General features: G+C 41.2%; 1 protein-coding gene and 1 long non-coding RNA gene across 4 annotated transcripts in view; one reads left to right on the top strand and one right to left on the bottom strand.

Moving 5' to 3' along the window:
• LOC104873151 overlaps window positions 1–11279 on the top strand; it is a 111472-nt gene extending 100193 nt beyond the window's left edge. Inside the window, exon 5 of one of the 3 annotated variants that reach the window (XR_783380.3) lies at window positions 10990–11279. This is a non-coding gene — a long non-coding RNA (uncharacterized LOC104873151). Of the gene's footprint in view, window positions 1–4395; window positions 4522–8590; window positions 8733–10989 lie in introns of those variants that run through there. The other 2 variants (XR_783381.2, XR_783382.3) reach the window with 2 other exon arrangements.
• Window positions 4552–17134, bottom strand: Nmur2 (neuromedin U receptor 2). The gene is made up of 4 exons (XM_010639697.2): window positions 16276–17134; window positions 10961–11045; window positions 8608–8733; window positions 4552–5767 (listed from the first exon to the last, which is right to left on the bottom strand). Exons 1-4 carry the CDS (start codon window positions 16990–16992, stop codon window positions 5373–5375), a joined length of 1323 nt encoding a protein of 440 aa, XP_010637999.1. The 5' UTR covers window positions 16993–17134; the 3' UTR covers window positions 4552–5372.
• Window positions 17135–17989: the final 855 nt, after the last annotated feature.

The raw sequence follows: 17989 nt of genomic DNA on the forward strand, positions 1-17989 counted from the left end.
ATCTCAGTTTCCCGTCCTTCTCCTATCACATTAATTTTTCAAATTTTACTTTTTTCATGACCTGTTTCTGTACGCCTTTACATTTACTAGTATAAGCTGTATATATTTCTAGACAGTCACCTTTTTAGTATTGCTGTTAAATTCTGTTCCGTTGTTAGCAGAATCAAAGTTGTTCTATTTCATAAATATTTATTGTTGCTCAATATTCAGCATGTCTTATAGTCCATAATATAATTACACATCTCTTATATGGTTAAGAGTGGCTCTTTATTGGTGCTTAGTGTTTGTCAATATTTAGTTTGTATTTGATGCTATAATTGGTGTTGGTTTTATTACTATAGTCAAGGTGACACACCCCTTGGTCTTGCTTGTTTTTTTGTGGGATGTCAATATCTAGATTTCCTTAGGGCATTAAAAATTATATGGTCCATTCCTGCAAAGCTTGGTACGTGGCTATATATGATGCAACCTCCCATCTCATGTAGATGGAGGTGGTCGGATCCTGGGATGGAGATAAAGGTCAATAGCTAGCCATTCCCAGAGGCACCACCGAAAAGCAGACATTGACTAAAGAGGTCTCCATACTGGAAAACAAAGATTTTCATGCTAATTAATCTGCCAGCCTCAGCATAAACAAACAAAAATAGAGCATGAGAAGAAAATTTAACAAAATGCCTCCCAAACCTTCCAACTCTTCCAGCACTGATCCTTGGGACGTTTAAGGACATAAAAGTCCTCAACTCAAATTATTGAAAATGTTATCATGCAAGATAACAAAACAGATTGGTAAGGAATTTGACAAGCTCGCAGGTGATTTGAATAAAAAGATATTGGACAAAATAAGCAAAATGAACAAGAGGTCTGTAGAATACAGTAATAAAAAGCAAGAAGAATGACAAAAAAGATGCAAAATATGAAAAAGAAACATAGAAGAGAAGTGGAGTACATAAAAGGGCTCCCCCCCAAAAATTGAGGACATTAAAAATTTTATCTAAAGCATGGACAGTAGAAATGGCCAGTGTGAAGACATTGTCAGGAGTAGAAGACAGGGCTGTTGTCAGTGAGAAATTAATGAGAGATACCTTAAAAATAGCAAAATATGAAAAATAGATATAACTCCCAGGAGATATACAGAAACTAAGATTAATTGGAATTAGTGGAAATCACAAGATAACATAAGTGGCATTAAAAAAAAAACTGTATGCTGAAATAATAGCAGAATAATTTCCCACTAAGGTAAAAGAATTTAACATTCAAATAACTGAGGCATACAAGACATCAAATAACCACAATCAGAAAAGAACTTTTCCATGACATCAATTAAAAAGTCCAATAAAAGAACTGACTATTTAAAATGGTTAGACAAAAATCAACAAATCACTTTTAAATCACTTTTTTAAATTACTGTAGACTTCTCAACACAACCTTAAAGGCTACGAGACCTTGGAGTGAAGTGTTTCAAACCCTGAAAAGAAATAATTTCCAACTCAGACTGATAACTGATAACTGCAAACTATCTTTCAAAATTAATGGAGAAATAAGACACTTTCCTGATAAAGATCACTTAAAGAAATTCATGACTACCAAACCAGCAGTCCAAAAATGTCAGAATGATGTCCTGTAGGGAACAAGGCAAGGGAATGTTACTAGAACCTCTGCATTAAATCCTAGTCTCCTGTGAGCCACAAGAGCACAAGGCAAATTAGTTAATATATAGACAGAAAAGAGACTTAGAGAAGAAGCTGAGCTTTGGGCCTGATCCATGCTGCTCTGGGAGGCAAAGACCAAAGACCCTGAGCTTGCCACAACTTTATTCAGTACAGCCGGAGGACAAATGTAGCAGATGATTCAGAGGGTGGTGGTAATAATCCTAGAACAATGAGGAATTTATGTAGATTAAGATTTGGTAGCTCCCAGGATGTCTTCAGTTGGTGTAATCCTGCCCTGGAGCATCATAGCACCACCAGACCTTTGAGGTCTTAGCTGTGATCAGAGGTGAAAAAGGAGTTAGCTTGGACATGCTGTAGCTGGCCTGTAGGCCAGAACACTAAGCCATCATCATGATTTAAATTGTCAAATGATTTTTCCCCAAAATTATGTAGAACTGCTCCCAACAATATCCTAGAGAAAAAAAATGAAGCTAACGATGACAAAATGTCTAAGCAAATGAATGTCCCAAGTAGGCTGAGTAGTTAAGTAGAAGGTAGAGAAAGGGTATCAGCAACAGGAAAGTAAGGTAGTGATAGGAAATCAGGTCAGTACCTATCAGTAATAACTCTGAATGTGAATGGTCTGTGTTCTCTGATGAAAAGACACAGACTGGGAGGAATTGATTAAGAAACAATCTAATAGTATCCTGTTTACAAAAAAACACATATTAAAAAAGAAACACATATTAAAAGTCAAGGAATGGAAAACAACATTCCATGTAATGGGAACCCAAAGAACCCAGATATACCTATCCTACATTCAGACAAAGTAGACTTTAAGCCAAAACTGAGTAAAAGAAGTAAAGAATGCTGAACATATTGGTTAAGGGAACAATCCAACAGGAAGAGATAACAATGATTAACATAGATATATGAATGGAACTAGGGCATGTCCAACTTCATAAAATAAGTGGTACTGGACATAAAAAAAATCCCAGATAAACATAAATACTGTTACCCTGGGGATCCTCCATTATCACAAAGTACCCCACTATCACAAAAAGACAGATCAACAGGACAAAAAAAAAAAATCAAGAAATACCAGAGTTGAACAAAACCTTTAAAATTGGACATAATATGTATATACAGAGTGTTCCTCACAACAACAGAATACACATTCTTGAGGGGGTGAAGGGAGGGCAGAGGTAAGGGGAAAAAATGAGAATCAAGACTTGCCATGTAAAGTTACATGATCCCAACAATGAATGTAACTGTGCTGTATCCCTAAAATGTACCAATAAATTCAATAAAATTTAAAAAAAAAGAATACACATTCTTTGCAGCAGCACATGGAACTTTTTTCAGAATACACCACATAGTAGCCAATAAAGTGTTTACAGAAAGTATGCAAATATATGGAAACTAAGCAATACCCTACTAAATAAACAGTAGGCTACAGAAGTCAAGGAAGAAATAAGACAGTTTCTAGAACTAAACAGCCATGCCAGTATAACATACCACAGTGAAAGCATTCCTAAGAGGGAAGTTTGTAGCTATGAGGGTCCACATCACAAAAACAGAGAGAGCCCAAATCATTAACCTGAGGATGCACCTCAAGGTCTTAGAAAAACAAGAACAATCCGAACTTTAAGCTAGTACAGGAAGGAAATTATAAAGATGAGAGCAGAAATCTGTGAAACTGAGGCAAAAACAAAGCAAAGAATCAAAGTTGAAGCGTTGGTTCTTCGGAAGAATAAATAAAATAACCCCCACACTTTTAACATTCCAACATCCTTTCATGATTAAACAGGCATAGAAGGACCTCACCTCAATTCTGATGAAGGATTTATGATTAACCTACTGCCAACACCATAGTAAATATGGAAAAATTGAAAGCTTTTCAACTTAATTTTCAAATGAGTAGAGAACTATCTCACTCATGTAAACCATCCCAGGAGAATTCTAATTCATTAGATTTGGTTTATAATTAACAAAGAGGCTTTGTTTTTAATGTTGACTTACTTTGACTATGACTAATAAGTTAGTAAATGATAATGGCAGATGCCAATAATCTTATTTATCAATGGTTTTCATCGTTCATTTTAGATAAAATTTAGAAACTAAAGGATACAACTTACAAGTTTCTGCATCAGTAGCTCTATCATTGCTTCACAGAAAGAGTAGTCATGCTGTTATGGTTGGGGTCTAGATGTCCCCACGATGCCTCTTGTAGGCTTGATCTAGTGTGTGTGGAGGAGGAATTGATTCATGATGCAATGCTAGGCTCCAAGGCACTAGGATTAAGGGTGTGAGTTCTACCCACCGTAAGTAGTTTGCGTAAGATAAAAGGGGCTAGGAGATGCTGTTAACTCTCTTGTTGCCTTTGCTGCCTTGTGTGTGCCCTGTTGTTTCTGATCTCCCATGCCTGTTTGTTATCCTTGCCTTGGAGTTGGTCGATTATGTACTGAAACCTCTATGAACTGTAAGCCAAATAAACCCCATCCCCTTTAACTTTGGGTGACAGGTATTTGGTCTCAGCAATGAGAGAAAAGTAACTAAAGCACATGCCATTATAATCGCATGACTAAATGACCTACTGTAAGTCAGCTGTCCCTAACTGGAACAAATTGTTAGTCTTTTGGCTGTTAACATGGTTGTATTTAGAACCGTTGTTTAGTTTAATACATTGGAATGTGATGCCAGCTTGCTTTACCACTTATTTATTGAACTTTTATAATTGTGGCAGATGTGTGCCAAGGTTCCAGTAACAAAACAAACAAATAAATAAACACAAGCTTCTTCCTGCAAAAAATTTACATTCTGGAAAAGCAAGAATATACTTCACTGAAACGCAAAGAAGAGAGGCGAAAATGCTTCAGAGAAAAGAATTGCCAAGGTATTTATTTGAATAAACCAGGCATGTCTGAATGGAGGAGATACCACGTGGAGGAGAGCGTTGTGACCTTGGTCGGATACAAACAGATGGAAATTGGAAGTAAACAAGGTGTCCTGTGAGCTGAGATGCACAGGTAGGGAAAACTATGGACTGTGTCTTCATACGAGGAGTGAGCAGACCCAGTTGAATGGAATACGCATTCCCTGTGATGGTATAATGGCAGATGAATCTGAGGAGCAGGTTTCGCTGGAATCATATACATGAAGAACATATAGGTGACAGCTAAAGGGCCGAATAGTTTCGGACCAGTAGTTGCCATTCCAGGTGCCTTTCTTCCAAGACAATAGCCCACTCTTCTATCTGTCTATGAAATAAGATGTTAGAAAACTATGTCTGGATCTGTCTAACTATGAAAATGGCTACGCTTTTGTACGGTGGAATTCATATCTCATCTAACCTGCCATCTCAGCTTCCCCTCTTTACTTCTCCTTCTTCTCTAAGTAAAATTTATATCTGATCTGGTTTCTGATGAAAAAGACCACTAATGACAATGGAGACTGGAGTTGTGGGACAGTAATTCGGAGGAGCATTTCCACGGTATCAGAGTTCGTAAGGTAAAAGGCTCAGGACACCGTAAGAAGTCGTGTCGCGTTGTAAGGATGGGCCAGTAGGGCAAACAGATTGCTGCCAAGGAGCCCTGACGTGGACTTCTCCAATCACGAAGAGCAGACCGGCACCGACGCCTCTTCCTCCTGTGACTGCCCGTGGCCTCTGGTTGTCCGACTGATAGCCTGACTCAGCCTGTGGATGACCCGGGCCCAGTCTCCTCAGAGGGGAAACTGCCCTCCAGAGGGGCCCTGTGCTTCGCCAGGCTCGTCGTCTTTAGGAACTAGAGAGCAGGCAGGAGGCAGCGAGGAATTCGGTCCTTGCCAACGGGACGGCCTCTTCCGCGGGGCCTGCTCGGTGCAGAGGGCAGTGGACAGGGGCGCACTGCAGACGGACGACTGGCCGGGGAACTGGGGACCTGGCTCTTCACTGAGCTCCTCCAGGTGGCATTCGGTGAGGATGATGTTCCGCTGGGCGGGGGGCCCTCGTGAGTGACCCTGGGGGCAGCAGCTTTGGCAGGGAAGAGAGATCACGTTCCGGAAAGCCGCCTGGAAGCGGCGAGACAGCAGGTTATAGATGACAGGGTTGACGGCAGAACTCAGGTAGAAGAACACACCTGGAACACGGGGATTAGACGGGACGTCTGAGAAGGCGGGGAGAGGGGAGCGGGAGGAGAGGCGTACACAGTTGGTGAAGGCTGGAGGCTCCGTGAGGGCCCCTTTGGGAAGTGATGATGCGAACAGAACTCTAACTGAGAATACAAAATGCTACGAACACAGCTACTTCCTGCGCGCTTAGGAATCAAACGCAGGAAGATGAAAGCGTCTAGGAAGGAACCTTCAGGGTGGCATGGAATTTCTTTGCGATGTTCAGTAACTTCCTTTGATCCCTACTTGTTTAATTAAAGAGCATGTTCCCATAGCATTAGCAGGAGATGCTTAAGTATCAAAGGAAAGCGAGATTTTTTTTTCTCACTGGAATTTTGCTTAAATCTATAGTTTCAAACCGCAAGTAATGCAGAAATAGTAAATCAGTCAAGGCCTATTCCCCAGTCAAGTACTATTCTTTATAATGTTTAAATGTCAACAAGGATATATTCTCCTTTGTCCTTCCCATACCAGTTCTTTTCCCCTAATGAATCTTCTACCTGATTGAATAATTTTATTGCAACATATACTTTTTCCAGTAGATGCCTTGCAGTTGTCACTTTGCTGTTTGTTACACATTCTTCAGATATTATCATACCTTATTTATTGCCCCAAAGCCCAAGAGGAGCCCAAGGTTGAGAATTAGAGGATGTAATCATTTTTTAACCTGGCCTAGTCATGTTCTGTGGGTATAGAGAAACACTGACGTTTCAAGTTCTTCCTCTGTGAAATGGCAAAAGAAGATTCCAGCTTAACCCATTTCCGTGGATTGCTGTGAGGATATAGTTTAAATACTATCCACAAAGGGGATGGGATTGGATAAGAAAATAAAACAATTCCTGGTCTTATATTTTTGTGTAATCATCACACATTGGCAAGTTGTGTTGACAACATATTCCGTTTTGCCTTCATTTACATAATTCGGGACTGTCATACTGCCATATGCCCTGTGGTCAGACTGAGCAGGGAAAAATATCATGGAGAAAATTATTAATCACTGTTAGTTCACTCAAGAAATAAATACTAATTGAACTATAATTATGTGCCAAGAATATCAAGGCATATTGTAAGCCAGTGAATTTAATCTTTGTTCTTCAAAGACTTAGCATAGGTTTGTAAAGGCAAGACCTAGAGCAAAGCTCAATAACTAACAGTATAACAACACTAATCGGTATCTTTGAACAGCAGAATATGACACACTATAATCATTCATATACTGGCATGAACATAAGGGCTGTAATTATCAGAATGAGCCCCTGGGGGTTCACTGGAGACTAGTTAGACCTGGAAATGAGTAGGAGACAGTTAGGAAAGAGAGTAGAGGGCATTGTGTCTAGAGGGTATAGCATATGCAAGGTCAGGAAAATTTATATTGTGTAGCAGTGATGTGCAGAAATCTATTAGGTAGTTTGATAACTCTGGAGTCATTAATGGAACTGCAGTGGCTTTGGAGGATATAAAATCAAGTTAAGGGTGTTTTCTAGAGCACTTAATGTCTTTATTGAAGACATAATTTAGAACTCTTAAGTATGGTTGCCTGTAAAGAGGAGTAGTCAACTAACTATTGAAGTCCTGTGTGAACGTGTAGTGAATCCTGATGTATTTAGGCACTTCCATTTTTTCTCATACTGACCACAGCCTGGGTACAACAAAGATGACAGAATGACAGACACGATATTCAGGATGCGTATGCACACTGTTGTTTTTGTCCTGTGCTCATCTGAAGTTTAACCCACATGCGTTCCTCTCCTCTCCTCTCCCCTCACCTCCGAGAAAATGTGAGAAGCCCATAGAATGAGCCTGTGAGTAGAAGAGAGAAGCGGGTGGAAGAGATGAACAGCTAAGATCAGTGGGCACGCTGACTGGAGAGAAGCTTCTTGGGGCTACACTCCGCTCTGCTTTAGTGGAAAGAACTTTGGGCTTGAAATTCAATGGCTTGGACCTGAGCCTGTGCCTTTGGACAAGTCATTTCTCTCTGTGGAATGGTTTCTCTGGCTATAATGAGCTATAAGACTGGCAGCCCATGGTTTGTCTAGGGCAGGCACTGTGACCATCTGTAGACATAGAAACGTGGGCAGGAAGGAAGCCAGGTACCACAGTTCACACCAAATACTGTATTATGGCATAGTTGGGTTGTAAATCTAGGTCCTCAGCCATAGGACTTTTCCATCAGTATTTCCCTCACATTTTATATAACCCTTTAGAGAGATATTCTTTGTCTCTTTGTCAAAAAAATTGAAGTAGCCTAAAGCAGACCTTGACGTCCATGGAAATCCTTTGGTTGTCTTCTATGGGACAGTGTGAGACTTCAGGAACATGACGTTTACTAAATAAGAACAAATTCATTTACTTGGTCCCTGGAAGGGAAACCAAAGAAGTAACTCCTTGACTATTTTTCTGTTGTATTTATTACATTACAGAGTTGAGGTTTTCCATAAAGTAGCCTCTTAAATATCTAGATCTTGTATTCTGAGTATCATTTTGACCATTCTTTTAAGATCATGACACACAGTGTATTATTTATTGTTCTTCTATATTATGACAATTTGTGTAATTTTTCACAGAAAAAAATTTATATTTTCTTTAGTAATACTTACCTGTATTACATTTAAGAAAAAGATAAAGTAGCTGCTGTTATTTTGACCAATGACGTGCCTAATTGACCTCTGAATAAAATCAGGTATCTCCATTAGCATTATAATAACAGCAGTTCCCCATGATGTGCTGCTATGGTGAAGCCTCAAGCAAGATGACGATAAAGCTGTAATTACCTGCTCACTTGTCATACCCAGACGGGCCCAGCTTTTACCTGACACCACGTGGATGAGGTTAAACACAGCAGCCAGGGGCTCGGTCCACTCCTCCACAAAGCTGAAGAAGAGTCGATCAGCATGAAATGGCATCCAACAAACAGCAAACACTAAGACCAGGACAACTGGCAGAGGATGGAAAACAGGAGAGTGCAGGCATGAAGGCAAAGGAAAGAATGTAATGCTCGTTCTGAGCCTTCTGCTCCATCTAGGAGTCTCCCCCTCCACATTAGTTAAGCCGGAACTGTTAGAGTTAAAGTAGAACTCCAAGAGCCTCGGCGTGGAATATTCAAACCTAAGAATGGACTGCGATAGGATCTGGGACTATTTTTCTTTCTATTTGATTGTACAAGATTCCTAATATGTTTCCTTTAGAACCATTGTGATAGTTCTGAATTTATTTTTGTTTTGTTTTGTTTTGTTTGAGACAGGGTCTCACTATGTAGTCGAGACTGACCTGGAACTATGTAGCCCAGGCTGATCTCGAACTCACAGTGACCCTCCTGCCTCAGCTTCCCAAATGCTGGGATTACAGGCCACCATGCCTGGCAGTTCTCAATTATTTTAAATTTGCTGAAATAGTTTACTGTGGAAAGTAAATTGTGCTGTAACTAGACTGCTGAAGCCATATAAATTGGTTATCTAAATATATATTTGGGACCAAGAAGTGGATGATCTTTAAAGTCACAGATTAATAGCATGCTGCTGTTTGTATGTATGAATTAATCTTTTTATTACAGAAAGAACTAGAAGTTTCTCTGAATTGATCATTTAAAATTCTGTGATAAGTGCGACAGGAGAGAGAAAGATGGCACAGCCCCACTTGTAACATTGCCTTGTGTGTATCTTTGGATCGGGAGGGGATGTTTTTATTATGGTCTAAATTGCTAGAGCACAGAATTCCTTCTGATTTCTAATCTTCAGCTTTCAAGACAGAGGTTGGTGCCACTGTGGTTTCTCTTTGGGGCATTTAAAGATAAATAAGTACGTTTTTATCTGTTGAAGTGGTAGAATACTTTCCTTGGCTGTGACGTGACGCAAGGAATTGCCTCAAAATAATCTTCTAGGGGCTGAAGGATAGATAAAGGTATAGGTAGAAAAAGGCTTCTTATGAGTTGATGATTTTTGAAGATGGGTCTGTGGCATGCATTTTATAGTCCTCTGTCTTTGGAAGTTTCCTTTAAGAAGTGTTTGTTCATCCTGCTGACAGTAAACTTAGTGTCCAAATTGTCTGCTTATGTGATGGGGCTTCAGGAATATTTAGAAGCTTCTTCTAACTTAGGCTCCTAAGGAAATTTGTTCACTTTTTTGATAATTCTCTAAATTTAATTTATGTTAAAATCCAACCCCTTCTAGGGCTGGGGATTTAGCTCAGAGGTTCTACCACATGCCTTGCAAGCACAAAGACCTGAGTTTAATCCGCAGTACCAGAAAAAAAAAAAAAGTCAACCCCTTCTAAAGGTAAATACTTTAGTTTTTTTATTGTGACTCTAATGTGAGTGAGTTTTATTGTGAGTAGATCATCATCAAAGAAAAAAGCAGAGATAATGAGCTACTAGGATTTTTTACATCAGTGGCCAAGTATCAAGGTACCTAAGTCAGGTATCAATGGGGGCTAGAAATTTTCTAAGAAAACGATTTTTAAAGTCAAAATATCACCTTCAGTCACTAAATCGATGTTTTTGTTCATAGACACAGCAGAGTTATAGGAGAGTATTTCATATGCACAGTCCCCTTCAAAATTTATTGCTTTCAAACCTTAGATTTTGCTTTGAAAAATAAGTGATAAATCTTCTTTCCCTTATCACTAACTCTCATACATTAATGCTGGATCATAAATTTTTCCAGTTTTTTATTGAGCTCATCACATATTTTTATAATATTCTTATATAATTTTTATAATACTCTTTAGGAGCATACAGATCACCTCCTAGATTTTTTTTTCTAAAAAATCACCCTTATCTATACAAAAATATCCTGTTTCGATACAATGTCATACGGTGTCGGGGGAGAATGACAGTTTAGAGGTAGTCTTGAACATGTATTCCCAATCTGGAAATAAAATTTCTCATGGGGTCCGTGGCGGGGCCTCAGCAGGTTGTGATGCCCTGAAAAGGATTACAACCCATTCTTTGTATGTGAGTTTATAAACTTTCTCTGTGTGTGTGTGTGTGTGTGTGTGTGTGTGTGTGTGTTTATAAAATGGAGAAACCAAGAAAGGCAGATTGTGATGCTGTGTTTCAGGGTGATTTGGGGCCTGATCTCCACAGTACTTTGTCAATAGCAAATGCAACGCCTTTGCTCCTAGAAGAAACAAAAGGAAACAAGCCGCAAAGCCAGTGGAGGACTTACACAGCATCTTGTTTACTGATTTCCTGCAGGGTCTCTGAATATTTGCAGTCACTTCATCCGTCTGGAGGGATTCATCTTTCTTCAACTGAAAAAGAAATGGAAAGTGCCAGAAGGAAAGCACAGCCTTTTTCTCTCTCCTGTAAGAGTTGAGATGGGTCATGCTAATACAGACATTCTCTGTTTAACGAGTCCCATTCCTGACTGGGTCCTTAAATGAATTGGTCGCAAAGAGAGGAATCGCAAGTAGTATGCACGTTACAATTTTCAGAACAAAGACATGTTCAAAGGAAACTCTAACCGGATGACTTTTATTTGTTTAACTCTTACATGCAGTACTGTAATGTATAACAGAATATAAAACTACAGTCCTGCGTTGTACACATTACAGGTGGCAGAAGTTACAGTACTCTCCTGTGGGAGAAGCCACCACGGGGCTGCACTGCAGCTCATGTTCCTGGATTGCAAATCTGAATTCAGGTTGTAAATTGAAAAGGTGGATTGGAAGTCCAAACAGCGCCCCTCGGTGGGAAGTCTGAATAGTGCTTTTGGTAATATTGATAAAATTACGCGTCCATCTGAGTTTGCATATTAAAATAACAAATTCATTGTACTTGAACTGTGGAGTGATGCCTAATGTAACTTCTGAATATTTCAGGTATCAACAGTACCTGTCTTATAATCTTTGAGTTCCCTTCTGCTCTGAAAGACGGTGGTAACTTTTCTCCTGATTTCACCTAAACTGAAGATCTTTATTATTCATCATCTAGTAGTGACTTTTTAATTTATTATTATTGTTGTTGTTGTTGTTGTTAGTGAGGATGTTGGTCCAGATAAAGGAAACTTTTAAGGATTCCTGTTAGGATTCCTGTTAGGGACCCTAGCATGCATTCCCTTCTTCCCTTAACAACAGTACCCTAATTTTCTCTTAGGTGATTTAGTGATTTATTCCTTCCCTGTACTCAGTCATTAGCTCGGTGGGGATGACTCCAACTTCTGCTCTTTATAATGTCCCACTAGATACCCAGTCAAATCATAACAAGTCCTAGCATACTGATTGGAGAATTTGGACCAGTGGGATTCTGGATATTCACCTGTAGTTCTAGGAATTGAAATTTCATTCTCTTTTTGACGGATTGACAGGAGGAGTCCTTTTTCTGTAGCTGAGGTATGGAATCCTGGCAGCTACTTTTTGTTTTGTTCCACCATGAGAACATATTTTGCTAGATGGTGTTGGGGTTCCCTCACTGTCAGTCATGAAAATCCCTATTAGTTGATGGAGGCCATGAAGTGGAAGGAAACTTCAAATGATTCTGGATAGTTCGTTCCTCAACTGTGAACAGTATACTGTGTTGTAGGAAGATGGTTTCAATTCAAGGTGAAGAAGAAGTAAGTGTGCTAATGAGCAGCAACACAACAGACGACTGTAAAGAAAGATGTTCTTCCTGGGCCAGAAGGCAGTGCTGGGATTCCAGGCGTGCGCCGTCACTCCCGGCATCGTGTGCCATTTAGTAATTACTTATTTTTGACCTTCCTTAATTTATAACGACACAACAAGCTAAGGAAGCATGAAAGATGAAATGTTATATGCGCTGCACATTATTCTAGCAGAATTTTAAGTGGCGGACACAGTGTCATCCAAGAAATTTTTCTAGCCAGTATGCAATGCTCCTTTATTATTGACTAATTGAGAAAAGTAGATGTTAAGTCATTAAATTATTCCTCCCATCGTCCCCCTAGCTATTATTTTAAAAGTCAAGTAGCGAAAAAGAGGCATGAGAAGGTCTGGGGATTTAGCTCAGTGGTTCCACTGCCGGCCTTGCAAGCACAAGGACCTGAGTTCGATCCCCAGTACCAAAAAAAAGAGGAATGAAAAATTGTGATCCCTGTACAGGAACTTTGGAAGCCTTTTTAGCCATCACAGTCCAGCTACCCCGTGTGGCCATATGACATCAAAGTGAAAGGGAGGTTTCTGGGGCTGATTCAGGTTGGTATATTACTCGAGTCAGCTGGTTATAGTAAATGAAATGAATAATTCCATTCACTAATCATTTACATGGTTCCTGAAGGTTATGTTTCACAACAAGATATAATAGTGTATTTGTGTAACTATCTTTACAGTCTTGACATAATCTGTTTGCCATCTGCATGGGTGAATCTGTGTGCATCTGGCAATATCTACATCTGTGTTTATACGTTGGTCTGTATCCATGCACCTGCTTGGTCTGGCTGAATTCTGCTGCGGTTGTTCCAGGCATCTGCGTCAGCCCAAGCTTTAAGGAGAATGTAGGAAAGAGAAACACTAGCAGAGCATTTTATCGGGGCTTCCTCTTGATTGGGAGGGAACTTGCCTGGGAAGATCTCTTTTCCATCTTTACAATTTTCCACCTTTAGAGAACAGCTCCGTGGAGGTTAATGTCCTAGAAGAGCGATGGCGAACCTCTGAGAGTTTCCTATAATACAAGCAGCCCGCTGGGGCTCGTGTGCCGTAGTTTTGCCACTGCTGTCCTAGAACATTGAAGCAACACTGAGTGTTCATTTTGAGTATGCCTGTGGCTTCCCTGCTACGATTTCCTCCAGGGGTCAGGTTCGATGTCTTGTAAAGGCACCGGGACCCAGAACGAATTGCACATTTAGATTTGCAAAGAGAGTTCATCATTTAAATATCACTAGGATCACCTGGCTCTCTTTAAAATCTCATAGATCAGGGGCCAGGGATTTGGCTCAGTGGCTCCGCTGCCGACCTTGCAAGTGCAAGGGCCTGAGTTCAGATTCCTGGTCCAAAAAACAAACAAACAAACAAAAAAACCCTCACACATCAGAAAGGCCCTTTGAGACAATGTCTCCAAGTCACTTTCTTTAAAGGTAGAGAAGCTGAAACCCAATAAGGGGGCCTTTTAGCCTCTTCCACTCACTGTGCTTAGGGTCTAGTTGAAGAGAAATATATTAAGGAATCTGCGAGTATAGAATTATAAATTATCATGAGGGAAAACTCCTAGGAGGCCTGAGCCCTTACAGCAGGGCCCAGGTAGAGCTCGGGGACTGGGGGAGCTTCCCTGAGGAATTGCACCTGGGGTATGATGTAGAGGAGCAAAAAGCAGACAAGGCAAATAGCAGGAGCCTTTCAGGTAAAGGGTACTGAAGCCCTGAGGTCAGTATAACTGGAATAGGTACAGAATAGGTGCTATCTCTCTAGACTTCTGGCCTGGGGATATTTATATTCTTCTAGGAGAGAATTTCAAAGCAGACAGTTCCTCTCCTGGTATCCTGGTAACCTGGTAGAAACCCATCCTTCCTGAGAACACAAGACAACTCTGGGTGGTGTCTAACCTACTGTCTGATTTGTGACTCAGCTCCTGATGCAAATTAGCTGTGGGTTTATCACAGCGAAACTCAAAGTAATAGGTTGTGGGAATATGTTCCTTACTCAAATTTGAATATTCCTCCCAATTTGACCTGAGAGAAATGACTAATGTTGGGGGAAACGATACTAATAAGTTCTTGGTGTGTTTTTCTTTTAAATAGGTCTTGAGAAGTTTAGGAAAATGTAGAAGTCATTCCTCTTAGTGAGTAGTATGGGGAAGTTACAGGCATAGCTGTGAACTGGTTTGGAGGGACAAAAGTCTCTGAGAATATAGGAGCCGGGCACCTACAGCAACCTGCACAGCCTTCAGTCTGAGCGGATTCACTCCTGTGCCCAGAAGTCTGGGGCATTTCAAATTTGTCCTTTTCACTTAGACCTTGCTATGTATCTTAGGATCGAGAGGTAGTTAAAAGGTCCACCTATGGGGCACTCATTTTTAACAGTCACCTTTCTCAGAGGCAGGTGGATGCTAGTATTTAAATGTTCACATCATATATAGTGACAGAATCATCTTGAAGGGTATCATTTCATTCATTTATTTGTAACTCACATTACTCCTCCTAATAAGCTTTTTTTCTCTTTTTCTTCTTTTTTATTTTGGTACTGGGGATTGAATTCAGGAACTTTCCCTTGGGAGGCAGGTACAGTGCCACTGAGCTAAAGCCCCAGCCCTCTTTTTCTTTTCTTTTGAGAATTACAGGCCACAGGAACAACAAGGTGACTTAGACCAGAGTGGAGGTAAACCTTTGCAACTTATGCATATGCAAACTAGGGCCAGGGGAATGATGTGGCAGCCCAAAGGCGTGCTGTATGCAAGTGTGGGTAATTCTTAACTGCCTGAGACCGAAGCTACCTCCTTCAGTGAATGTAAATAGGGTATGATAGTCAAGAATTGCATCTCTATGAATTTGGGAGCAGGATGTGCTAAGAATTATATAGACTTGCACCCTCATAAAAATGGTTTGTCTCAGTGAGATGGGATCCAGAAAAAAGAAAAAGAAGCAGTTTATCTCCATGAGCATAGGATGAGAACTTCCAGTTATACATTGCAAACTGAGTGACACTTCCCTCTTCATCTCAGATGACGGGTACTCATATTCGTAACTCTCCCTGTGCTGTCTGTGCCTCCCTCTCTGTCCCATCTCCACCTGCTCAAGAGGAGTCCAAGGTGATCTCACACACACACACACACACACACACACACACACACACACAGCATCACGATAGATAGGTAGGTAGATAGGTAGATAGATAGATGCAGATTCACACACACACACACACACACACACACACACACACACACAGAGCATCAAGATAGATAGGTAGGTAGATAGGTAGATAGATAGATGCAGACATATATATAAAATTTTCATTTAATATTTCAACTGGAGGGTCAAGCAACATAAGGAAATGTTGACTTGAAAATTATACATTTGTCTTGGGTTATTAAACAGGTAGGGAAAACTTGTGGTCATGCTCAAGACCAAGTTAGTGTGTAAGAAAAGCTCACCACGGAATAAATGGGAAGTGGACGGAAAGCCATACCCACGTAAGAAAAAGTCCCTCGGGGGAAAACACCTGACCACGCATCAGCTGAGGTGCTTATTTCAAGTGAGGTCCTATCTGATGACCTGTGCTAGGCGTTCCTGCAGGTGAGGGCTGTGCACTGGTACCCACAGTCAATTTTCTAGCTGGGTCTTAGGAACCCTTGCATATGAGAACCAGGACAGAGGGATTAACAACGGAAGAAGTAAATGCCGTCCGGCCATGGTTTTACTATTTGCTCAATTAGAAGTAGGTCCTCTAACTCCTTAATTTCCCATCTCAATTCACTATCTTTTTCTCTGTGTTCCCTTCTGACTCCAAATCTCAGCAATGCTAAGGTTTTCACTGAGCTTTGAGCCAGGGACAAGAAAAAGGACACAAGCCCCAGCCAGTGAGTGTGGATACTCACTCTGAGCCCCATGAGGTAGTAGAGGACACTGATGAGGGTCATGGGGAGGATGTAGAAGAGGAAGGAGGTGACCTGGATGATGAAGTTGTAGATCCACATGGGCTTGATGACCGTACAGGTGGCAGAGCCAGGGACCGAGGACCCATTGGGGAAGTAGTGGAGCTTGATGCCATGGACACTTGTGTTGGGCAGAGAGAAGATGATGGAGAAGCCCCAGATACTGGCCAGGATCCACAGGGCCCTCTGCTTGGTGCTCTCCAGCTTGGCACGGAAGGGGTGGAGGATGGCCACATAGCGCTCCACGCTGACAGTGGTGACACTGAGGATGGAGGCAAAGCACACAGTCTCAAAGAGGGCAGTCTTGAAGTAGCAGCCCACGGGTCCAAAGAGGAAAGGGTAGTTGTGCCACATCTCGTAGACTTCCAGGGGCATTCCCAGGAGAAGGACCAGGAGGTCAGAGACAGCCAAGCTAAACAAGTAGTAGTTGGTTGGTGTCTTCATCAGCTGGTCCCGAAGAATAACCAGGCACACTAGGAGATTGCCCACTACTCCTACCACAAAAATCAGTGCATACACTACAGTCATGGGCAGAAACAGGTGGCTGCGCCTCGGTCCGCACAGGTAGGTCAGGTAATCCTCGGTGCTGTTCAGCCCCTTCTTCCATGGGTCTTCCAGTTCGTCCTGGGACACCCCGGACGAATTTACAAGGTTTTTCATCACTGTCACCAAAATCCATGCATGGCGTCCCTGGTTTGAGGCGGTGACCCAAGCTGAGCCGGACGGGACAGAGAAAGCAGACTGGAAAGCGCTGCTCAGTGAAGGAAGCTGGCAGAAAGAGAGCCTGAGCCTCAACGTTGGGCTGCTCGCCCCTTTTGGAGAGCTCCTGAGACAGAAGCCCCGCCCCTGAGCAGCTGTGGGCCAATGAGAGTGCTGCATGCCGGCTGGGCTGTGAGCCAGAGGGCTGCCGGCTGTGGCATTTGTGTGCTGCGTGCAGGGGAAGAGGCCTAGCAAGCAGCTTACACAGACCGTGATACTCAAGCAAATAAGAAGCGGGCAATCCCAACAATGCTTATTGGAAAGTTGTAGGCCTGTGAGTGGAAGTAAAAATAAAAGTTGCATGGCCCCAAATCTCCTCTGAATCCTGCAATGTGTCTAACATAACAAAAATAGGAGATTAATAGATTTCCCATGTTACTTGTTGCATTGGAAATGCAGGGCTCTCTGGAGAAAAGCATGACTGAGATTTTTTTGTTTCGATTGTATCCACAATAGAATGCAAGGCCTGAAAGGGTACCCTCACATTACCTAGTTCCACCTACTGTCTGTTTTTTTCTGCCTTTTGGCAGCTCCAAAAGAAAGTGGGTTTCAGAATCATAGAAATTTGGGGTATTTGGGATATTTACTCAAACTCCCAGAACCTTATTTCCTTATTTGCAGCATTTGTTTGAAAATATTTTTTTGATTTCACTATGTGCCAGGCAATGTTCTGTTTTTTCTGGAAGCATCAGTCCATAAACTATACAAGGTTGCTACCCTCACCGAGTTTCCTACAGCATGACATTCTAAACATAACAGGATTTCAGGTAAAAATTGATACATAGGTACTTACCAAGAATGGCAATGTGGGAAAAATGTTTACCAGCTGTTCACAGACAAAGGTCTATTCTCTAGAATATATAAAGAACTAAAAAAAAGTCAAACCCCCCAAATATAG

The sequence above is a fragment of the Fukomys damarensis genome, unplaced genomic scaffold, assembly GCF_012274545.1.
Source record: "Fukomys damarensis isolate Sample0158 unplaced genomic scaffold, DMR_v1.0_HiC HiC_scaffold_9, whole genome shotgun sequence".
NCBI lineage: Eukaryota > Metazoa > Chordata > Mammalia > Rodentia > Bathyergidae > Fukomys > Fukomys damarensis.